We start from the raw sequence: 25595 nt of genomic DNA, 5'->3' as shown, positions 1-25595 counted from the left end.
AATGATTGCCTCATTTATTATTGACTGGGCCCTGCCACCGCTCTGTTACTGGAATCCTCCTGTTTGGAAAATGTCTTTTTATAGCCCTTTGCTCTAATTAATGGCAATCTGCTTCTATTTATAATGGAGGGCATAATATCTAGAATTATGCACAGCAGAGATGAGTACTATATAATAAACTCAAAGCCTCTCATTACGTTCAACCACTCACTATTTATTTCTGTCTGTGTTTCTGTTACTACATTTCTGACTAAATGAGGCGGCCTGAACTTCCAAAAAGGCCTTAGAATTCAAATCAGATTAAGAGGTCTACCTAATGTGCATGTATGCAGATCATATTCTAGTTTGTCGAACTGATTTCTTCATTTTGTCATAAAAACCAAGTCTGTTGACATGCCTTGAATTTGCCTGAACATTTCAGCGCTGGCCTTTACCGACAGAACCCTGTCATCTCCCAGTGAGACGTTTTCATTGCCATCTTTAATTAAATGTCCTTCTTCTTCACCTTTAGGATTTCTGGTTTCTTGCCGTTTTAAGCTTGTCACAATATAAATCATGAAATCTAATTCAATAACTTACAGACCCAATTCTCACACATTTAAGGAACCAACACAAAGTACTCAGATCTTGTACTTAAAGGTCCCATGTCATGGCCATTTCTACTGATCATAATTCCATTGTTGAGGTCTACTAGAATAGATTTACATTGTTCAATGTTCCAAACTCACATTGGTTTCTCACAGCATCTCTGTAAAGTATGTGTATTCACTGTTGGACATGGAGCTGCTGTGACGCAAGTCAAATTTCAGACTTGATCTGACAAATAAAGTAATATCGTATTGCACTCTCTGTCCTAAATGGCCTGTTGGAGCTCCTGCCCCCCCTCCCTGTGAGCCCACTGTGCTCTGATTGGTCAGCTCGCCCACTCTGTTCTGATGAGTCCACCACCGGTACAGCGGAACATCAGTGATTATGTGTTACAATGGCGTTTTGTTAGCAACCAGAAAAGGACACCAGTAATGACAAACAGGTGAGAATGCTGCGTGGGGTCTGGGGGCCGTGTTGGCGAGGAGCGGACAGTGTGAGCTGGGTTCATTTCCTGCTTGCTGCGTGGGGTCTGTGAGACAGACATCGCGAATGGACGCGGGAACGGGGGGGGGTGCTGAGCGCGTCACAGGGGGTGCATCACAGGGGGTGCGTCACAGGGGGTGCGTCACAGTTTCGCTGCAGAGAGAGTGTGTGTGTGTGAGGAGCTCCACGGACCAATGAGTCCATTTGGGAATGGTCACGTCACCATACCCAGGAAGAAAAAGAGAAATGTCCAACGAGGCCTTCTGGGGCAGCATAGACAGGTATTTTCTGTGTTAGAGTTTTACTCGCTACAGGGTGCACTTTGAGGGTGTGTGACTCTGCAGACCGTTTACATGCAGAAAAAGCTACATAACACAAGGGGACAGGTAATAACCAGAAAAGCATGACATGGGACCTTTAAGTGAAATCAGAATCAGAAACGGGTTTATTGCCAGGTAGGTTCACACGTACGAGGAATTTGACTTGGTGTCATGGTGCATACATAAAACATAAAACAAAAAATATAAAAAAAATACACAGATAGCAAACTATATTAAGAACACTGTAAAAAGAATATTGATAGATAGCAATACAATAAAGTTAAGCAGTAATTTACAGCGAAATAGAATGCAGTGAATTATAGAATATAAAATATGAAATATGTGTAGTAAGCAATATTTGAACATTGTGTGCATTAATGTAATGCATATTGAGTCTGCGTTATGGCTGAGGTAAAGTGTCAGTGGGGGGGGGCGGGCCAGGAAAGTAGTGATACCAGAGTGTACACATGTACTCTGTTAAGTAAACGTGCTGCATTCATAATTGTACTTAAGTATAAGTACAAACAGACTGGAGCATCCAAATATACTTAATGTACCAAAAGTAAAAGTGCTCATTATGCAGAATGGCCATTTTCTGAATAATTTATATCAATCAATCAATCAATCAATGTTTATTTATATAGCCCAATATCACAAATGTTACATTTGTCTCAGTGGTCTTCACAGTGTGTACAGAATATCAGTATGACAATACGACACCCTCTGTCCTTAGACCCTCACATCGTACAAGGAAAAACTTCCGAAGAAAACCCAGTTTAAAGGGAAAAATGGGAGAAACCTCAGGGAGAGCAACAGAGGAGGGATCCCTCTCCCAGGACGGACAGATGTGCAATAGATGCCGTGTGTAAATTGAAAAGATAATACATTTGCAACATAGGTAGTCCAGATATATAACATTACTGGATTATAATAAGTAATCCTTAAAGTGTGTACATCATTTTCATGATGTTCATCCCTTTTTATTCTTCCAGGTGATCCATAATGGTATATCATAATTAGTAGTAGCCTATTTACTTACATTAAGTTAGACAAATTATCAAATTAAATCAAATTTTTCTCTTTAATAAAATCTCAAAAACTTCTACTAAAAGTCTACTTTTGTTTTTTGTCCAAAATTGTTAAGGCCTTTAATATTTTCTCGGAAATTCACTTCACAGCATTTTTAAAGCTTTATATCTGATATTCTTGTCTAGATAATATAAGTTCATGTCTCAAAGGGGCTTCCTCGTATTCCTCTCTCCCTCAGGTTGAAAAGGCGTCAGGAGGAGGGTCCGCCCGAGGCCGGGGGAGATGATGCCAGTGGAGACGGGGAGGCTGAGGGCGGGGCCACCGACGAGGATGCACCCGAGCCAGAGCCGGACCCCGAGCCGGAGCCCGAGACCTCCTCCAAACGGAGCATGTGCGGCTCGGTGTGCTCCTCCCCCGGCAGCTGCTAGCCCTTCAGCGCCTCAGAGACCCTTGCAGGCTCTCTACCAGCTGCAGTGTCTGTGGCATGCCAATAGAAACATTCTCACCTCTCTCTGTTGTAGCCAGGAGCAGAGGGGCCGCACAGCAGGACCCCCAATTTTCCCTCCTTTTTCCCCCTGTAGCATCCTTCAGGTAGGGCATGAATGAAGATTTCCAGAGAGTCCCCGCCTCCTGCACCCATACGCCCTAGAGTAAGCTCTAACTTCTATGCAATCTTACAGTATAGCATGACAAATAAAGTATCACTTACTAGGAGGAGTTGTTCACAAGCAGGAAGCTCCACGAGCATGATGACATCCCGAGAAATAGCCGTCCACGCTCTTTGGGCCATTGTGGTTTAGGGTGAGGACGCCTCCACTCTCAGCCTTCCTGTTCAAAATCTGATGGGGGCGGCTGAATTATTCAGCACACGCAGCCAGCCACTCAGTTTACGCTATTGCCTGAGTCTTCAGTTCACTCTTCCTCTCCCCCAGTCTCTTTCATGTAATGTGTGCCCCAATTCAGAACGCTGGTTTCTCCTGGAGCAACTTCTCCGAGACACATGTACAGTAAGTGGCTGTGTTCAGACAGGCCAAGAAATTGCGGCTGGTTTCATGTCGTAAACCCGTTTCAAGTTGTGCCTGTCGATGATAATCAGTATTCGTTAATCTCATTGTAGCCATGGGTGCATTAAAGGTTAGTTAGTAATGTTAGTTTGATTTTCCTCTCTAATGGCGCTTTTCCACTGCAGCACGTAGCACGTTTTTTTTTGCTTTTCCACTAGGGGTAGTTCCGGCTCAGGGCTACTTTTTCACCTTTTTTCTGGCCCTCCAAAATCGAGGTTCTTACCGGGCCAACAACCAGGCTGGATATGCTAAACTAGTGACGTAAACACTTGACTGCTGAGTGGTCAGAGAATCGCTGGCAAGGGGGCTACAACTACAACAAAATTAACATATTTGACCTTTTATACACGTTTCAAAATTATGCCGAAGTAACAACATACTGATACAAGTCTGCAGACAGACGGCAAGAGAAAAACCTTTTAAAATGCGTGTTTTCCGAATGGAGATCGGCTAACGTTGTATATGCGCCGTCCACACTCACAACAACGGCCTACAGACATAAATAAACCAGCGACTGTATTCGCCATGACACAGACAGTCTGTGGTTTGTACTTGTTTAACTTTTGTCCAGTTTCTGAACAGATATGAAGAGCTAACGGCTGATGTTATGGTTTTGTGGTTCGCATTGAAGATGACGTCACGGTAGTTTTACGCAGCGTCGCTCCGCCCGCCGAACAGCCGACAGCCCCCCCTACACTGCGTTACTATAGTTACTACCCCAGTTCCTAAACTGTAATGGAAACACAGCATAAAGTGAGCCTGGCCTACCAAGGCCTAACCATACCGTACTAAGCCGTGCTAGGTCCTGCAGTGGAAAAGCGCCATAAGTGTTAGATAACTTATTTTTCCAATCTTTTTTAGGATGATAAGCTTCTATAATTGATGGGAAATCAGTGCAGCAATCAGAAAGAACGTGTTGCTTGTCTGTGATTGTTACCAAGATGTATTTTAGCCCTGCTCCATTCTCTGACTCATCATCAGAACCTGTTCTTGGGGGAATACTGTAAATGCCAATCACTAACAATCCCATTTTTAAGAATCTATTAGAGAATTCTGCTTACTTCATCATCTCTTTAAGTGCTTGGTTATAAAGATCTTGTTGAGCTTGTTCCAGGGCTGTACTTAAATGTGTAGCTGTGCCCTGTTGGTACTTCAAATCATATAGATGAGCTAGCCTATTACTGTCATAGTGATAGCGGTACATTCATCTCAGTCTGAACACCTGGGAACATGTAGCAAAGGTTCACCTTAAACCCTAAGGCCTAATCAAATAAAGTAAAAACGTGTAAATAGCATAGGTAATTTAACTCACCACAGTTTTATGTGGGACTGCAAACTCGACATATAAAAAAGGAAGAGCCTTGTGAGCTTTTGTTCTGCTCTTCTTTCCAAGTGTGCAGGCACAACTTGTAGGCAAAATATGCCAAAGCTTTTCTACCATTTGCATAACCATTTCTAAGGAACTCTGAATGTGTGATTGTGTGTCTCTTTTTCCCCGGTATGAAGTCAATGTTCCTTCTGCAATGAAAATACTATCATTTATACTGTTATATTGTGTATAAAGTAACTATTTCAGGTAAGAGGAAGACCTTAAAGCTACATGTATACATTCTGGGATATACACTTATTGGCTGTCTTTACAAGAAAACAGGAGATGATCCCTCTCATGTCTAGAGCAAACAGGCGATTAGCCTAACTAAACAAAGTTTAGCAGCAGGGGAAAGCAGCTAGCTTGACTCTTAAGTTAAAAAATCCTTATTACGGTATCAACAGTAATTAAAAAAATACTTTCATTTTAATCAATGTCAGAAGAAGTTCATGCTCACAAATGTGGAGCAGTGAGTTTTTGTAAACTGTAGTAGGTGGATACTAAACTTTGGAGAAAGCCAGGCTGGCTATTTTAGGAGACTCTAGAACATGGGTGTCCAAACTACGGCCTGGGGGCCAAATGTGGCCCGCGGGCCATTTTGAATCAGCCCTCAGCAAATTCAAAAGGTATAATGGAATGCGGCCCACAAATGAAACTTGAGCTTGTCTTATACTTCTTAAATATATCTGTAAACATATATTACACAGTAGTGTTCATGTGTTAATAATCCCACTTTCAGTCAATTCAAGATGAAAATATGTTCTAACAAAAAAAGGTTGATAAGAAAAAAGCCCAATAACTTAATAATTTAAAGGGGACCTATCATGCAAAATGCACTTTTGTATGTCTTTTATACATGAATATGTGTCCCCGGTGTTCCAGGGAACTCACCAAGTGTCAGAAAACACAACCCTCTCTATTTTCCTCCATACCCAAATCTCTAAAAAAAGGGGCTGCAACCTATCTGATACAGACTGATCCAGATTTGAACACTGTCCTGACGTCAGGACGGTGGTGCTACGGCTATTGGTCAATTCTCCACCTATCAGGGGAATGAGAGGTTGGGCCACGGCCGGCCATTGCTGCTCGAAAGCGCTGGAGACGCTGTAGTACATATGCCAGGCCTGTAAGTGACGCTGTAGTCTGCCACAAAAGCAGCGAAGAAGACTTCCCTTGCATGGTTGCCATGGTTGCCCTTCTGTTTATTCTCCGCTGTGGCTCTTTTTCTCCCTCCCCGAGGCAAGCGTTTGCGCCTCCTGCTTTGAAACAAATGAATAATGACTATATAATCATATGTAAGGGATAATGTGCAGCGACGCGGTCATTATGGGGAAAAGAGCACCGACAGGTTAATCAGGAGCCCGACGCGAAGCGGAGGGATCTAGATCTGCACTTTATCCCGCTTATGACATGGCCACATTCTCAACAAAGTAATGACATGACTCCCAATATTAATTGAAATGCTTTTATGGATTTAGAAAATGATTTTATTGATTTAAAAAATAGTTGGATGTATTAATTTAAATTGACATGCATCCGCTAAGAAAAATAGTCCGTTGTTACTGTTTGAACTAACGTAGCAACTGCAGGAACTGCTTCGATAGTGTTTTTGAGGAGCTTTTTGATTAAAGATTCGAAAACATCGTTGCTTGCTTTAAAAGTAGCACAATTCATTATGTCAAACCTTGGAAAGTATCTAGATATCCCTGCCCTAATGCCAAAGGAACTGCCAACTCCCCTCTCCTGCAGGGGGGCGTGGTCAGTTGCAGCTCACAGAATCAGCTCCCTGCAAAAACAGGGCTGGAAAGAGCAAATAGAGCGAAATAAGGCCTGGCTAAAATGCAGGATCTGTTTGGTATTTTGAAAAAATATATATATTTATATACTTTATATAGGTATGGCCCTACAATATATGTTTCAAATATAGCATGATAGGTCCACTTTAAATAATAACCTTGAAATATACCCTTCCTATTTCCTCTTATGATAAGCAATCTGAGGCTTCCGTTTTAAGGAATAAGCTGCTAACAAAATAAAGCTGTAATGTAGGCTGTTATATCAAGCATAATTTACTAACATTTGATTGATTTTGCTAACTTATAACTTCACTTATGAGGCAATAAACCTCACCTCTAGTGAGTGACCCAGCCCTTCGAATATTTTTCTGTTTGTGGCCCTCGGTGAAAGAAGTTTGGACACCACTGCTCTAGAATAAATACAAGGTGATGGTAACATTAAGGCAGGAGGCAGCCAAAGGCTCGGCTACAAAAATTATAATACCCTTATCCTGATTTGATAAACCTCACTTTAGAATGCCTTTGGCGGGCCTATTTAAGGACTGGCCAAACATCAGAAAAATACAAATAGAAAAGATAACCCACTTATTGGAGTTCATTCGTTAGTTTTATATCAGTTTGCCCTCTCTACGCTCAGTTGACAGACCATTATGTTAGCTTGATACCATAGAGGTGCCTTGTTACCTTTCTACCAAAAGAGAAAAAAATGCATTAATATGATTACAATGTTGATGTTCTTACCTGGCTTGCTAATGTTAGCTGCTAACATTAAGCTATCTTTTGATGGTCAGTTTGTTGTGACTTGAAGAGATAGCTAAGTTTAGTAAGTTAATAACTTGCTCGGTAAGTAAATAATAAAGTAATGTAACTACTATTACAAAGGGCAAGTAACTTGTCCCACACTTTTAATAATAATAACAACTATGGAACAATAGACTAAGCGTTCTAACCTCAATGCTAGCTTGGCTTCCTCTGTTGTCGTTCTGCTTCCACTAAGCTAGGCTAATCATCTCCTAGCCACAGAATCATACTTTAGGAACCGTGGAGAGCATCCATCTCCTTAACTTGGTGACTGCCAATTTTTTAGAAGGCTCATTATCCTGATACCTTAATATTACAAGTTGGTCCAAAGCCTGTTATCCCAAAGGCCATTTGTTCTGGAGGCCAAATGCTCCCAGTAACACCCTCTAACAAACAGAGGTCAATGACTTCATCGGACCTGGACTCGCGGTCTCTGTTGTTTAGTTATGGTAAAAATAATGTTAGCCAACAAGAGGCAGAATAGGGAAAGCCTTTGCCTTAATAGTAAAATAGTGAGAGTGTGTATCTTCAGAGCAATAGGCCTTTGGAGCAATGGATATTGTTTTTGGGATAACATATTTTACATTTTACGGATAAAATGGGTTTTGCAATAATGGGGTCTCGGAAAAATTGCTTAACAAAGAAAGCGAATATATGTATTTCCCGAAATGTTGAAGTATTTCTTAAAACACTATATTGTGATTAGATTAAGTAGCTTCTTTAAAAGGATATAAAGCGGCATCTTCAAAGTCTGCCAAATATATGATTAATTTAATAGTGTTGAGCCCTGCGCTTTTTTTGCATGTACCTACAGCATAAGCCTGTTTTTGCCAAAGCCTGGAGCTTGAGCCTTACTGGCTGATTTGTGCATGCACACGCTTTCATATTGGCTCATCTGACTATAGGCACAGTCCACATCAGAGTATAACTGGCCTGAAGGACTGTTTCTGGACAGTGAATGTTGTGAACTTTAAACTGTAAAATCGTATAATCCCAGTGTTACATGGACGGCATGATACTTTTAGGTGAGATGCAGTACCTTACGGCATCCTGTAGGTTGTTTTAATGCTTTGTCAAGTATATAGGCTCGTACCCTTGCTGGATGAGTGGAATGAGGTCAGCAGTGGTGTGTGATGCTCCGTTGTGGATTAAGTGTTGCGTTATTGACTGTGCAGCAAAGGAAGCACATTTGGAACTGGGGCAGGCTTTAACTTCACCCCAACACAGAATAAGCTACATAATGAAAACACTGAATGTCTCCATTCGTGGAAAAGAAAGCTCAGTCATTTCTCCTAAACCAGTTTACACACCATTAAATCGATAGGCCTGAAGTGGATGTGTACTAATGTTAATCATTTGTAAATGCATAATAACTGATTTTAAAGGTCATTTAAGTGTAGCTTTTTTCTAAATTACAATACTCTTCTACAGTATTTGTTCCTTGATATCGGTCACCATTCCTGATTGTACAATGCTTGCAAAGCCTTCCGACATGTTTCTTTGTGTTAATGTTCTGAATGCCGTTAGCTGTTTAAAAAAAAAGCCGTTGTTCTAGTGTTTGACCAGCAACAGCATGTCTCCTATTCAGCTATTTTCTGATGGATACCTTCGAGGCGTGCCATCCTGTAGATGTCTTAACTCTGTGGATACACTTTGAAACTCAGTGCCCTGTTGAGAAAACAAATAATCGAGGAGAATAAAATGTGATTCATGCCACTCTTTTCCTCCTCTTGATCCTATTTTGCATAATGTTCTTGTGCCGCAGGGTTTTTATGGGGGATCGGTGAAAAGCCTTGTTACTGTACCAACTGGAACCGCTCCGTGTTTAAAAAATGCTGCTTTAACTGCTTTGATAAAGAAATAAATCTCCTTCCTGTAATTTGGTGTCTGTGTCTTTGTCATTTTCATAGCACTGAAGGCAGACAGTAGAGGGAGGTATAGAGCAGAGGATTCTCACATGCTCTTTGAAAAGCACTGTAAACATGAGCAGGGAGGACTGAAGAAGAGAGTAAGCTGTCGAAGGGTTAGTTAATAATCCATACAAGCTTCACCTTTACCCCCTCTTTTTTTACGATAAAAACATCATTTTGGCAGATACAGTGTATATGCATTTACACAATTGGAGAACATTGTTTGCATTTAAGTCAGGGGAACAGATTGAATACTTAAAAGTTCAGGACGTGTTCTTGGCTTTCTCCTCCACTGATGTTTCGTTTGTTTTAAGAGGAAAACCACAGACATGAGGAATTCTAAAATGTTGTTTTAACAATCTTGGAAGGTTAAATCAACCTGCCAGCCATTCTTTGTCAAAGCTGGAGAAACACCAGAGAAGCAATACTGGCTATTTGATCATGTATAGTCTGCAGCAGCTCATAAGGAATGAATGGGAGACCCACATAAGCTTTACTCTAATATAGTTTCATCAGTTTCATCAAACAGACAGTGGGGATCTGTTATAAATGAAAAGGTTAAAATACAGCAGCAGCAAAAATGACCAGCTGTGAAGAACACATAAAGGCATCAATAATCAAAATCTAGTATTTAAATACATGATTCTGAAATGGACCGTTATGTTTAACATGTACTTGCACTTTAAGTATATTTATTTTGAAGCCAATACTTTTGTACTTTTACCTTATTAAAACTTTGAATGCAGGTGTTTTACTTTTATTAAAGTATTTTTACAATCTATTGCTACTTTTACTCAAGTGAAGAGTCTGCGTACTTCTACCACCACTGAAAAAATACAGAAAATATCCTCATACTCAGAAGTCTCTATAGGTGCTCTAAATGTAATCTATTACATCTTTCTCAATTCATTGTGAATTCACTTTTGAAAGAACATCCAACATTCATCGGTTTGCAACTTACAAATTATGTATCTAATATATCATATTCCAATTACTTGTACTCTCCTTGCACTATTCTATTTTATTTTATTTGTATTACTTGCTATTTTAACAATTGTATCAGTTTCATTGTGGTGCTCTGTTGGAGGAGCCTGACCTCAGATTTCCATTGACATATCTACACTGTAACTACAGTATGTGCAAATGACAATAAAAGCCTTGAAACTTGAATGGAGCAGTTGCAGACGTTATACTCATAACACTTTAATGTAGAGTCAATGGAGAGAGAAAACGTATCTTTTGATCCCGTTTGAATTGTGCCACGAACTACACATATGATGTTTGTGAATCTTAAACAATAAGTTCCATGTCAAAAAAGTCACATTTTGTCGTAAAACTGTTGAAATATAAGACTATGAAAAATACGCGACTACAAATCCCAAATCCCATTCTGGCTCGCGTAAGTGATGTCACAGGCGATAATGCTCCAAGTGGTTGCGACTCGTAATTAAAGCGAAGAAGAAGAAGAAGAAGAAGAAGAAGAAGAAGAAGAAGAAGAAGAAGAAGAAGAAGAAGAAGAAGAAGAAGAAGAAGAAGAAGAAGAAGAAGAAGAAGAAGATCTCATAACTGATTTATTCCCTCCAATAAATAAGAGATTGCTAAAAATAAATTCACTTTTACAAGATGCCTGTGTGCTTTGTACCAGGTTGTAATCACATAAGTGATCATACCACTTTGCTCGTTCTATCGCTTCCTGTCTGATGAAAGGACCAGGAGTCGTTGGATCAGACATATCAGGTAATACACATGTTGTGCATGGAACACAGTCAAGCTAGCTACATAGCTAGTAGCGAGCACGTTAGTTAGCATCACATTACTTAGCCTTGTCATTTGTATTAGCCTTAACATGAAATAAACCCAAATGTTAAACAGTAAGAGTAGTCATGATGGTAAGTATTTTGTGAAACATTTGAAGAGGAGCCTATCGCCCCCTCCACCAGGTGCTAAGGGGGCGGGAGGTAGGCTAACGGCACATTAGCATCTGCGATCTTTTCTACGTAATGCTATCTGCTCAAATGGTTAACATTGAACATTAAAAGATCAGGCAGTTCAGGGAGAGTCGAAGGCAGGCAGGCAGGCAGCTTTGCATGACATTTATTTATTTATTTATAGAAGGACCATGCATACAAAAACATTAATCTCAGCAAAGAGAAGAGATGCAATATGCCAGATTATAGCTAATAGCTCATTTCCATCTGTGGTCCATTCTTCTGGACGTGTTTCATTGTGATGACAGTGAGTCAATCTGTTTGTTGGAAAGACAGTAGTTGAGTGATTACTGATAGAACATTATTAAAAGAGATAATTATTCAAAGTGTTGTTACTTTAAAGTGTTGTTACTGACCTTTTTCTCTTTTATTTCCTTTCCCTCACCTGTAACTGCTGAGACCCTGAGGAACATGCACACTGGACTGACCTGCTCTGGCAACCTGATTTCCACTGTACGTAATAGTATTTGGTTATGGTATATTATTTATATACATCAAAGGCACAATGCACCCCCCAGAGACACACATGTATTGAGTGTGATATTTTGCATAGGTCATGTGAAATCATCTTTACATACTAGAAAACTGTAGGAGTGGCAACTTGTTTTGAAATTGAATTTTTAATATCCGATAATAAAGTTTATCTGTTTTCTTTATTCTTCTCTCTTCCCAGCTCCATCCATCACCATGCTCTGTTCCTGCAGGTCCTGCTTGCTAATCAATGCTCATATTTGTTTACACAATTACAAATAAAGTCAATGTATTGTATGACATGAAGTTGTGCTTCATTCGGAGTCAATAATAAATTCATTCTGCCTTCAACTGCACAATGATTGTGGACTGCCCCCCAGTAAGATGAACCAAGCAAAGAGGGTCACCATCATGCCCAAGGACATCCAGCTGGCCCGCTGCATCCGCGAGAGAGGGCTTAAACTGACCTGAGACCAGCACACCCAAACACAACGGCTCTTTTAAGAGCCACCTACAGTTTCAAAGAGTTGCAATCCTACGTTATTATAATTATTAAACTGGTTCATGTATCACTTAGTTTACTGAACCGTGATGAATGAAAGAAATTAGTGAGGTAGTGGTTTACTGAAGTTACAAAGACATTAATATATGAGTAACAGGTCAGTGTAAACACAAGCTTCTGTCAATTATGGATCATTCAAACTATTTATATAAAAATATGTAATAAAGTTCTAAAACAAGTATTCGGTATATTCCTTGATAGCTTTTGGAGAAGGTTGTTTTTAAGTTTACTAAAATCTATCGTTTCAACGGTTTCACTTTATAAAAAGGGAACAGGTGAGTAGAGCATCATTGAGTTTCTTATTCTGTCAGTAAATTATCCAAATGAAATGTTTATCATTATTTTATTCAACCCTAAACAAATTGATTGTACCTTTTTAATAATGACCTTACATGGTCGGCAAAGTTAAATTAACTTCAGAAAATCAAATCTGTTAAGAAAAAACTAATAAATGTTTAAAGATAGGAACTTGCCATCCCACTGAAGAACAGTCCGTAGAGATTTAAAGGCGTAGTTGTAGTTCAGTCCAACATTTAATTTGGATTCATTTCGCCAACAGGCAACTATTTTCATAAAGAATATATATATTTTTCAAAGTCAACTTTATTGTTGAGAGATCAAAAAGACGTTTAAATACAATTATACAATTTACAGATATGTATACAAATATATATATATATATATATATATCCTATATACCACCATCATGTATAATGATGGTGTATGATGTAGAAGTGTGGTAGATAACAAGTGAATATAGAGTTACATACAGATCCATGTTACAGCAAAAGATGGAATAACTAAGAAGCCCGCAGTATAATAATAATGACATGCAACAATTAAATAACTGCTCAGCATCTCCACCACAATCCCAATCTGCTGTGTCCTGTTTTCCTCCCCTCTGCATAACACCCCATCACACATACGAAACACAACGCAGAGTCTGAGGGTGTTAAGAGTATGTTTATTTAAATGTCCTCCTCTCTACTGGCCAACACAGTTCTGCTGGGTGTAGAATTGTTCCAGGAGGAGGAGGAGATTTCCATGCCATGCAGGGTCTTTGGGGATGGGGATGATGATCGCCTCCTTCGTGGTCCACACAACAAAGTAGCAGAGACTCCGGTCTGTGATGTGCAGCTGCCCTTGGACCTGGTGCCAGTATGGGTGATATATGACCCACCCTCCTCACGGAGACAGAAGGATGGTAACTGGACTGCCTCCGCGATGGTCATGTTCATGTCACCAAAATCCTTGAATCTACACACAGCAAATAAACTCAAATGACACAACGAGATGTAAAAGGAGATCACACATACAGTATAGACTATACTGTATAGTCGATATAAAACTGGCCGCTTCAATCTGAAGAGCAACTAAAACAAAACACGGGAGTGTACCTTGTTCTTGTGAACACTAATGTAATCCACAGCATACACAGAGACCACGAAGTTCTTAAGGAGAAAACTAGTTACTGAAACAAAACACGTTAGTGTACCTTGTTAGCTAATGTTAGCTAGCTGACATTAACGTTACACATTGCACTCATGTTACTCACCGAAACCTTGTAAAGCCGGTCCCGCTGCTCTTACAGAACCGACTAACTCCCCTTTCGTGTATGTACAGCTCTCAACGTGTCCAGACTTGTAGTGATGTTCACCTCGTTTTATACTTTTATTCTCATTCTGAAAGAAACAGGTGAAATTTGCTAACGTGACGGCCGTCTTTGTGATGGTGACGCGTATTGTGCGAGACCAGAGACCTGTAGTTCACTCAGCGGTTTCACACAAAAAAATGTGTAACTTCACAGTTTTACGACACATTCTTATTTTTTTGACTTGCAAAATATTCTTTTAAATTGACAAACATCATATGTGTCATTCGTGGCACAATTCAAACGGGATCAAAAGATAACCTTTCTCTCTCCATTGACTTCAATGTATAATTTTACGCTTCCGGGGTCCCATGGACCGAACGCCCCCCGAGAACTACACATGCTGCTGGCTATTGTGTTTCGACAACATGTTCTCTATGGCACGTCTCTACTGGGAATTGTAGTTTTAAAAGACGTTTTTCCCAAATTTAGAAGTTGACAGTATTAAACTGTGTACAGCCCTGGAGGTTTAGGCGATAGGAAACACATTGGTGTGTACACATTTAAAACATGTAATTACTAAATGGGTGAAAATCGCTTGTATCCATAATGGGCAGCATTAATATATATTCTACTCCACTACAATTCAGAGGTTAACCTGGTATTTTTACTCCGCTACATTTAGTTTAGTTACTTTGCAGATTCTGATTAATGATGTGGAATATAAACAACCCTTAAAGCAGACTTTTAGTTACAACTGAGTAAAATTCAGGTAAGGTGATTGTCAAGTGCCAACAATCAGGAGAGATATTTGATAGTTGGTGCTTGAGAAGACTAAACATCTGCAGTATCTGCAGATCTTTATAAAGTATATTCATTACTCGTTATTCTCCACTAATAGTTAATTAAAAACTGTATAATGGCTATTTTGCACATCCCTTTCAAGATTTCAAGATTTTTTAAGGTGTATTGATTAAGGCTGTCAAGTTAACGCGTTAATAACGCGTGTTGCGAGGTAGGGGTTTTTACAACCCAACTCCTCACCGCGTGTTGTTTTGACGAGTCCTGCTTGAAATCATAACAGGGAAGGAATTAGAAGACACCAGGATACCAGTTAAACAATAATCCGTTTTAATTAAACAAAGTAGTATAATGCAATACGATATAATATAATACATTACTTATACAATTCAAATAATCATATAAGCAATGTGTGGAGTACTCCCGCCCTTATTCACGCACTGCGGACATCCTATTCGTCTTGTCAACGCATGAAGAGAGGACTAACCACCAGAAAAACATTTCCCTAATACAAAAGAAGGGGTGGCGTTTCATTGGGGAGATACCAAAACGCTATCTCACAGGGCAATCAGCGTCTGGCAGCTTTGAAAGCCACAGGTGTTGGGAAGGCACCCCATTAAAACTCAAGGAAAATACCCCTCCCCATTTGTAAAACTTATCGATGGTTTAACCCAGAAAACATTATCAGGGATAATCTTTACACTCCAAACAGAAATCACCCTTAATTCTGCATCTTCCTTCTTCACAAATAGCTTAAAACACTCTTCTGATAAACAGGTAAACAGTCAAAGAAAAAACTATTGTGCTCATCTATTTTTAAGAAAAAGGGAACATTGTTTCAGAAATCTATAAAAAACCTCTCTATATTGGAGAGGAAAAATGTACCTTTTGTTCCTTCAACTATTAACACACAGGAATGTATAAACTCACACATATACTTATCCAAGATACATAGATTTCCTTAAAACCTGGCCTGCCAGAGATCTCAAACAGAATTTCCTCTCCCCTGGCCCACACACCCTGTGCTGCATACCTCGACCTCCCCCACTGCAATAAAACTTATTTTTTACAGCCCTTTGTCTCTCGCCATTTTAGTCCTCACATTTATGAAAGGATCAAAACAGAGAAATCACTATAAAACACAAACACAGGTATTGCTTGAACAGTATTCACTTAACTGCTACTATTTGATAATTACCAGGGAACTCAACAGACCTCTTTTAATGTCTGGAAAGTGCAACAAGACTTTCTGCCCTTTTACATGTATCACAGTTCTTTGGTACAATATCTCACATCAATTTCCACACGCGTTAACGCAAAAAATAATTAACGCCACTAATTATTTTAACGCGATTAACGCATGTGTATTTTTTTTCCTCGGCCTCCCCGTAGTTTCAGAGCGCATCGAGTTTAAAATACCATCTACAAGCTGATGCTGACAGCCCCGCTGATGCTGACAGCCCCGCTGATGCTGACAGCCCCGCTCCTGCCGCCCGCTTGTGGCAGACCACACTTCCACGCTCACCGGTGTGAGGTATCTAATATTACTTTGTAAGAGTAAAACCCCAGTTCGGTTCAATATACCAAATCCAGTGAACAGAGATAACAGTACTCGAGTTTTCAATTTAGCTTGCTGCAAGGAGAATCGGCGAGCGACCTGCAAATGTCCACTCTCAACCAATTCCGCTCGCCTTCTCAGTGCAACCCTTTTATTTTCAACAATACAGTAACATGACAATCATGTGGTGATGACCAACACCAATATATGTTAGTGTGTATCTTTGTGTGCATTTGTGTGTGTGTATGTGTGCTTCCAACCCAGTCTCACGGCATTTCGTGTTCACCAACACGATTTTTAATCTATTGATTCGTGTTCACCATCACGATTTGCCCCTTTTTTTCCTGTTGCACAGCACGATTTTAAAGGCAATGTATTTCTACTGGTAACGTGTTTCGTGCCTGCAGGCTGCAGCACGTCTTTTTCTCCGGTCGGGTCGTGGAAGACCGGAAGCTGTGTGGTTCATAAAAACATATTCTTACTCAATATCAAGCCACAATTATTGCTTTTATTTTAAATCGTATAATTTCGGACTTTTGTTGCCGTCTGTGAGGAAAATAAATGGGGCTCAGAGCCTCAGGATACTGAAATCTGTATTTAAAAAAAAAAAATTCCTTCTAATTTGTTATTCTTTTCAAAATAACACACTGTTATTTACTCACCAATAACACACAATTATCCTTGCTTTTATTTATTGGTTTAATTCCATAATCTCGGGCTTTTTTGGTGTCCGTCAGGAACTGAATTTCAAAATAAAAATAACCGGAAACAGACGTAGACCTGTAAGGGACATTTCGAGCATCATTGCGATTGTCAACATTTCTGAGTTTAGGATGGCCAAAGACACTACACTACCCATAATCCCCAGCTATCGTTTAGGACTACAGTTCCCGTAAGGTTACGCAGAGCGTCAAACAGCTGTGTGAAATGGAACGAAACCACGCCAGTCTATCCAAAACTGGAATCGAACGCCCCCCCAGAACTACACATGCTGGCTATTGTGTTTCGCAAAATGTTCTATGGGACGTCTCTACTGAACGTTTTCGTTTTTCCCACAATTAGAAGTTGCCATTATTAAACACATTGGTGTTATCAAATGTAAAACATATAATTAATAAATGGGTGAAAATCACTTGTGTCCATAATGCGCAGCATTATATTAATGCCGTATACCCACATGACAGCTCATTGCTACTTTGTAATTCTACTCCACTACAATTCAGAGGTTAACCTGGTATGTTTACTCCACTGCATTTATTTGAGTTACTTTGCAGATTCTGATTAATTATGTGAAATATATAAACAACCCTTAAATCAGACTTTAGTTACACCTGAGTAAAATTCAGGTAAGGTGATTGTCAAGTGCCAACAATCAGGAGAGATATTTGATAGTTGGTGCTTGAGAAGACTAAACATGTATCTGCAATTGACATGAATGGAAACAAGTAATAAAGTATATTCATTACTCGTTATTCTCTACTAATAGTTAATTAAAGACTGTATATTATGGCTATTTTGCACATCCCTTTCAAGATTTTCAAAGGTTTATTGACATATCATACACAACTACGGTGTAGTTATGCAATGAATGAAAAACTTGGGTCACAGGTTCCTCAACAGTGCATTACAAGACATCTATCAATATGTGTGTACCTCCACCATTAAACTGTCATATTCTGCACATTTCTTATTCTATCTACATACATAAGAGTATAATTAATGTGTATAATATCAGTTAAAATAAGTGCTTCAACATAGTTAACATTGCAGGAAAGCAATATATTAGACGTTAATTACTTTGTCAGGCTTAATATTTAATATGTAATGTTTAAATAAAGGTTAATCCGTTTTTCTGTTTTACACCTCCTCCTATTAATATCTGTGTACATCCTGCACTAAACTGTTTTATTGTAGAGATAACTTGTAGTATCTTCTTGATTTTTTATATTCTATATTTCTATATTTATACTTTCCCCCTATGAAAGTATGTACTCTTAATATTTTTTTAATCAAATATAACACATAAAACAATAATTCAATAACGTGCTTTAACCACTAGGAGGTACACACGAGGTGCACACAGCCATAATAACTTTGTATTATTAGTGTGTATGTACAACATCTGAAGATGTATAGTTTTATGCATGCTTTCACATCATTTTACAGCATATTGCTATACTATTTCAGACTCAGTATTTACATTCTTACATTCAAAGAAAATCAGTAATATCTTTTAAAACTACAGTCCTTTTCTCTCAGCTGTGCACCGTTATGGTGTAAATATAACCTATCTATGAATTAGATCAAATGTAAAAGTCAGCCGAATTAGTGTAGATACTGCAAGGAGACGTATTGTGTGAAGAGAAATTGAAGATGTTGTTTAATTGTTGATATATTTATGATCCACGTCAAGTATTCAGTTTCGGCGCCATTTCTTCCAGTTTTTCCAAAGGTCTTCTCATCAGGGCGCTATAAATAAAGAAAGTTCTACGGCAGATCTGTAATATGTAATGCAGCCGAACCGTGTATTACAATGCCGTTATGTGATGACTTTCAAAGAGAAAAGCAAGAGCACTCGGAATTAGGTATTATTTTATACTTTTAAAATGTTTTACGGATTTCATATAATATAAACACCAAATCCCAGCATGCATTGCGGCTAACACATCCAATCAACGAGCTTAAAACCATAGCTGAGGATCTTGGGTAATCGCTCGAAATGCCTACGTCTGTTTCCGGTTATATTTATTTTGAAATTCAGTTCCTGACGGACGCCAAAAAAGCCCGAGATTATGGAATTAAACCAATAAATAAAAGCAAGGATAATTGAGTGTTATTGGTGAGTAAATAACAGTGTGTTATTTTGAAAAGAACAACAAATTAGAAGGAAAAAAAGATTTAAAAAATACAGATTTCAGTATCCTGAGGCTCTGAGCCCCATTTATTTTCCTCACAGACGACAACAAAAGTCCGAAATTATACGATTTAAAATAAAAGCAATAACTGTGGCTTGATATTGAGTAAGAACATGTTTTTATGAACCACACAGCTTCCGGTCTTCCACGACCCGACCGGAGAAAAAGATGTGCTGCAGCCTGCAGGCACGAAACACGTTACCAGTAGAAATACATTGCTTTTAAAATCGTCCTGTGCAACACGAAAAAAAGGGGCAAATCGTGATGGTGAACACGAATCAATAGATTAAAAATCGTGTTGATGAACACGAAATGCCGTGAGACTGGGTTGGTGCTCCTGAACAGACTGTTCTCTGTTCCTCCCTTCCTGACTAAGAATCTTCTTAAACACATTTATGAGAACACATTATGAAAACATATTTATCCTTCAATAAACTCTAACAACCGGCAGGCACCGACTGGCCATCGGGAGGACCGGGAGGGTGTGTGTATATGTGGCTCGAGCGAGCGAAAGAGAGACCTTACGTGCATTGTTGTTGTTAGCATCTGGTGCTAGCTAGCGGCGCTAACGGATATAAGGAGCTGTTTAAATGAAAACAGAGGAGCGACATTTTTCGCCACAACTGCGCCGAGCACTTGACTTTATGCAGGAAGCAGACAGTGGGACATTGTAGGAGAAGTCCGCACACTCAGCTCGGATAGTGCAACATGATTGCAGCGTCCAGGCAGCTCCCGTTCGAGCATAATATGCCTTGAGTTGTACATAGCTCCAACGATCCATCACACACACACACACACACACACACACACACACACACACACACACACACACACACACACACACACACACACACCATTTGTATTGTATGAGAGAGGTTCCAGGTTGAATTGAGGCGAATATTTAAAAACTTGAAAAATATTCCTCTAAGGTTCATTTAGAACAGATCAAAAATGTGCGATTAATTTGCGATTAATCGCGATTAACTATGGACAATCATGCGATTAATCGCGATTACATATTTTAATCGACTGACAGCCCTAGTATTGATCTTATACACAACTTGGGTTGCAGGTTCCTCAACAGCGCATTACAAGACATCTATCAATATGTGTGTCTACTTCCACCATTAAACTGTCATATTCTGCACATTTCTTATACTATCTACTACATACATAAGAGTATAATTAATGTGTATAATATCAGTTAAAATAAGTGCTTCAACATAGTTAACATTGCAGGAAAGCAATATTTTAGACATTAAGTACTTTGTCATGCTTAATATGTATCTGTTGATACCCCCAAAGCTTCTTTCTTGTTTAAAAGAAGACCTTAACCTAAAGTATTCTTTAATGTGTTAATAAAGGTTAATTCGTTTTTCTGTTTTGCACATCCTCATATTAATATCTGTGTACATCCGGCACTAAACTGTTTTATTGTAGAGATCACTTAGTATCTTCTTGACTTTTTATATTCTATATAATATTTCTATCATTGACCTTCTACTTTCCCCCTATGAAAGTATGTACTCTTAATATTGTTTTAATCAAATAACATTATTCAACAAAAATAATTCAATAACATGCTTTAACCACTAGGCGGTGCACACAAGGTACACACAGCATACTAATGATAACTTTGTATTATTAGTGTAGACACTTATCCATGTATAACATCTGAAGATGTGTAGTTTTATTCATGTTTTTACATAATTTTACAGGATATTGCTATACTATGTATCATGCTTTACTTCTACACATTAATATCTGATTTGTAAAACATCACAGACAGAAAGGCATATCCGTCATTTAATGGTAAGCTATTGAAATTGTGATTCCATAGATGTGTCTCCCATCACCGAAATTCCCCGACTATTCTCTCAACTCAGTATTTACATTCTTATATTCAAAGAAAATCAGTCCTTTTCTATCAGTTGTGCACCGTTATAGTGTAAATGTAACCTATCTACCAATTGGATCAAATATAAAAGACAGCCGAATTAGTGTTGATACTGCAAGGAGATGTATTTTGTGAAAAGAAATGCAAGGTGTTGTTTAATTGTTGATATATTTATGATCCACGTCACATATTCGGTTTTGGCGGCAGTTCTCCTGTTTGTCCAGAAGTCTTCTCATCAGGACTCTATAAATAAAGAACTACAGCAGATGTGTAATATTTAATGCAGCCGAACTGTGTATTACAATGCCGTTATGTGATGACTTCCAAAGAGAAAAGCAAGAACACTCGGAATAAAGTATTATTTTTTTTATTTTTTTCGGATATCATATATATCATATCATAACATCATATCCCAACATGCATTGCGGCTAAGCATCCAATCAACGAGCATCAAGCTGAGGATCTCGGGCAATCTGTCCAGTGGGTTTGTGTGTATCCTCAAAATGTCCCTTATAGGCCTACGTCTGTTTCCGGTGACTTTATTTACGGCTAAAAAGCCCAAGATTATAGAATTAAACGAATAAATAAAAACAAGGATAATTGTGTGTTATTGTTGAGTAAATAAGGAAAAAAAGATTTTCAAAAATACAGATTTCAGTATTTTGAGGCTCTAAGCCCCATTTCTTTTCCTCACAGACGGGAAAAAAAGTCCGACATTATACGATTTAAAACATAAAACACTGGCATGTAATTTACGTTAGAATAAATAGAATGGTTTTGAATAATAGATGAGAGTAAAATCTACATCACTTTACAGCCCCGCCCACTTTTGGGGAAACCAACGCTGTCATTTGAACAGCGATCAAGCCTGAAGCCACAGAGCTTGCCCTTGCTGTCCAAAAAGCAAAGCACCTGTTGCTCCAGCGACTCACGGTCCACCTCCGGAGCGTCGGCTCCCCCTCTCCCGGCAGCGGTGTCCTCTGAGGCCGCTGCCGCCCTGGCATAGCTCCGGTGTTTGGTCTTTAGGCCGCTGATAATCAGATCGTTCATCCTGGTGCATTGTTCGAGGTCGGCCACTCGATTCTCCAGAAAAGTGATCTTTTTGTCCTTTTCTATGTTTTGTATTTTCAGAGATTGTATTTCTCCCATCAGCTCCATGATTTTATTTTGTTGGGCCACGACTGTTTTGATTTCAGCTGACAAGAAGTCGAGAGCTTTCTTAATCTCCTCCACCTCGTCAGGGAGGTTTGCACTTTTCTTGGGTGCCATTTCTCCTGCGAGACTCCTGCTAACACCTATATGCCGTGAGCTGATCGAGCCTTCATTGGAAGAGTCGCGGGTACACTGTGTATGTGCGTATTCCACTAAAGCGACCGGTACATTAATGGGAAACCCTAAATGTTTGAGCACCCTCTGAAACGTCAAGATACCCCACAGCACCCCCTCAAGAAAATCTTTTATTAGAGTTAATCCCTGTCAAGTGATGTTTGTAAATGTTTTTTTTATGTAAATAGTTTGTACATGTTCAATACATTTGTAACACTGTACACATGAAAGTTTCTTTTTTTGTTCAAAAGAGGATATTGGAAAGGGAACCGGGTGGGGTGGGGTGAGGCCATTTAAGGCTACTTGAGAAACAGCTTGTTTTGATCCTGACGTTGTTTAATACGCCTAGTTTGTGCTGTGCCATACCTGGGCAGTTGTTCACCTGTCTGTTCAAAAAAGTAATTAGGCCCCTCCGGAACCCTAGGAGGACAGTGTGGCCCTGCAGGTGCTTCTTTTTTGGAAAGGGGAGGAAGATGTTTCGGAAGCAGATTGACCTTTCTGGTCTCTTCCAATTTCTTCTTGATGGCCCTGGTTTGAGTAGTTTTATGTTTGGGCAATGATTCTTTCACACATTCAGCATGGTCGTGGGACGCCTCAATCCCACCAGGGCCCAAGCATTGTCCCACAGTTGTTTTCTTCGTGGAAATGGGTGGGAGACAGGTTGCCTGCTTATAACCCTTAGTGTTCTCTTGGTAGGATAGCAGCTGCTTGTTGCCTTCCATTTCCTGCTTCATGGCCCTGGTTTGAGCAGTGCCATATCTGGGCAATGATTCTTCTATACCGTTAGCATGGTATTGGGATGCCTCAATCCCAGCAGGGTCCAAGAATCGTCCAGCATCTACTTTCTTTGTTGTGACAGTAAGGGGGCGGGTCGGCCGCATATCAACATCACTGTTATCTAGGTAAGACAGCAGCAGCTTAATATATTCCAACTCATGCTTGAGGGCCCTGGTTTGTGCACTTCCGCACCTGGGCAATAATTCCTCTACAGATTTAGGACGGTACTGGTATGCCTCCATCCCAGCAGGGACCAAGCATTCGGTTTTATCTGTTGTGGTAATGGGTGGGAGGGGTGTTGCCTGCTGCCTAACCTCAATGGTGTCTTCATAACTTAGACGCAGTTGGTTGCGTTCTATATTCTGCTTTATGGCCCTGCTTTGAGCCGTGCCATATCTAGGCAATGACTCTTCTATACCGCTTGCATAGTAGTGGGACGCCTCTGTCCTAGGTGGATCCAAGCATGTTCTTGGAGTCACTGCTTTTGTGGTAATGGGGGGGAGGCGGTTTGGCTGCATATCAAAATCTAAATTATCTTCGTAGGACAGCAAAAGCTTTTTGCGATCCAACTTCTGCTTAATTTCCCTAGTTTGGGCAGTGCCATATCTAGGCAATGACTCTGCTATACCACTTGCATAGTAGTGGGATGCCTCTGTCCTAGGTGGATCCAAGCATGTTCTTGCAGTCACTGCTTTTGTGGTAATGGGTTGGAGGCGGTTTGGCTGCATATCAAAATCACTGTTCTCTAGGTAAGACAGCAAAAGCGTGTTCCTTTCCAGCTTCTGCTTCATTGTCCTAGTTTGATCAGTGCCATACTTGGGCAATGATTCTTCTATGCCGTCAGCATGGTAGTGGGACACCTCCATTGCATATTTTTCAGCCTGGGCATTTTTTATTTGCAGCTGCTTCCTTTCCTCGGCACACTGTAAGTGCTTCCTGTCTTTCTTCTCTAAATTCAGTTTCTGTGCCACACTTTCTCTACGGCTGCCTCTACCGGAGATATCATCCTGTTGAGATTTGAAACTGCTTTTCTTTGACTCCACTTTTATTCCTTCCTGGTGTCTTAGCTCCCATGCCTGCAATTGGGCAAGGCTACGGGGTCTATCTCTTTCTTCCTTATTCTGATGTCTGTCTTCCTCTCTAAGCTGATTTGTCTTGACTCCCTGCTTATTGAGGCGGTTCCGGCGAGCTTTTTCCTCCTCCTGTCTAAAACTCATCTCCTCTTTATCCTGTGATTTTCTTTCAACAGCATTTCTCTGTTGTTCGTGGTTTCTGTCAGAGCCGTTCTGGTGACGCCTGACTGTTTTGGCCTTGGGCTTGTTTAATGGAGGAGACTGGATTCTCTCACGGTCAGCACTGGACAAAATGGTCTCTTTTAGTGAAGCCATTTCAGTTTGTTGTTTTGTTGAATTTCTAAGTTTGTATTTAGTTATGTTATGTGCAATTGTTATATTGCAATTAACCAATAATTAATGAGTGGGTCTTCTACGATCTGCACTGTTGTCCGCACGTCATAATAACCAACTCTCTATGACTCTCTGCCCATGCAAACAAACCTGTCTACATATAAAGAGATCAAAGCAGGATGCAGTGACCCCATCACATTCTATGACATCATTTGCTTTGAACGCCACACAAACATTCTAAAGGCTTTGCCTTCCTCCCTAGCGACTGTTGTTATGAACATACAAACATTCTTTGCACATACACGTCATGTGCTGATTTAGCATAATTCACTCTATAGATGAGAGTAGCACCTACGTCACTTTCGGGCAAAAATTACGGCCCCGTCCACTTTTGGGGGGAATCAACGCTGTAATTTGAATGGTGGTCAATACAAATTCTAAGTTTTTGCCAATCCGATTAGAAATGTTTGAAAACCGTGGATTTTTGGATATTCAAAGAGCCCGATTACGATGGTCAGTCAGGCAAACAATTACATTAAATCATTTGAAATGGACAATCGGTCTCGATATATGGTTAAATTAAAATCAGTAGGCGAGGCTGTAATTTCTCCAGCTGTTACTCTCATGAGCTAGGCAGAATATAATAGTTTTATCATGCCAAAAAGCTGCTGTGTCGTTTATTGCACCTCAAACATTAAAACAAATCCAGAGTTACGTGTTTCTGTACTTCCTCTAAGAAGAAATACAGTAACAGAAGAGCTCTGTGGCTTCAGGCTTGATCGCCGTTTAAATGATAGCGTTGGTTTCCCCCAAAAGTGGGCGGGGTGACGTAGATGTTACTCTCATCTATGAAAATCGATAGCCTACTGCTATATGTAACCATATATCGAGCCCGATCGTCGATTTTTAATGTAATTGTTTGCCTGTCTGGCCATTGTAATCG

The 25595-nt window shown here is 39.7% G+C and overlaps 1 protein-coding gene across 1 annotated transcript in view; it reads left to right on the top strand.

Annotated features, from left to right (window-relative positions):
- Positions 1-9315, top strand: part of LOC117459366 (serine/threonine-protein kinase 32C) — a 148662-nt gene extending 139347 nt beyond the window's left edge. Inside the window, exon 12 of the mRNA XM_034100148.2 lies at positions 2659-9315. Within this exon, the coding sequence (XP_033956039.1) occupies positions 2659-2848 (190 nt within the window). The 3' untranslated portion in view covers positions 2849-9315. The remainder of the gene's footprint in view (positions 1-2658) is intronic.
- Positions 9316-25595: the final 16280 nt, after the last annotated feature.

The sequence above is a fragment of the Pseudochaenichthys georgianus genome, chromosome 15 (assembly GCF_902827115.2).
Source record: "Pseudochaenichthys georgianus chromosome 15, fPseGeo1.2, whole genome shotgun sequence".
NCBI classification, from domain to species: Eukaryota; Metazoa; Chordata; class Actinopteri; order Perciformes; family Channichthyidae; genus Pseudochaenichthys; species Pseudochaenichthys georgianus.
The sequence above is the reverse complement of the archived record's forward strand: the minus strand, read 5'-3'. Positions and strand labels throughout refer to the sequence as shown.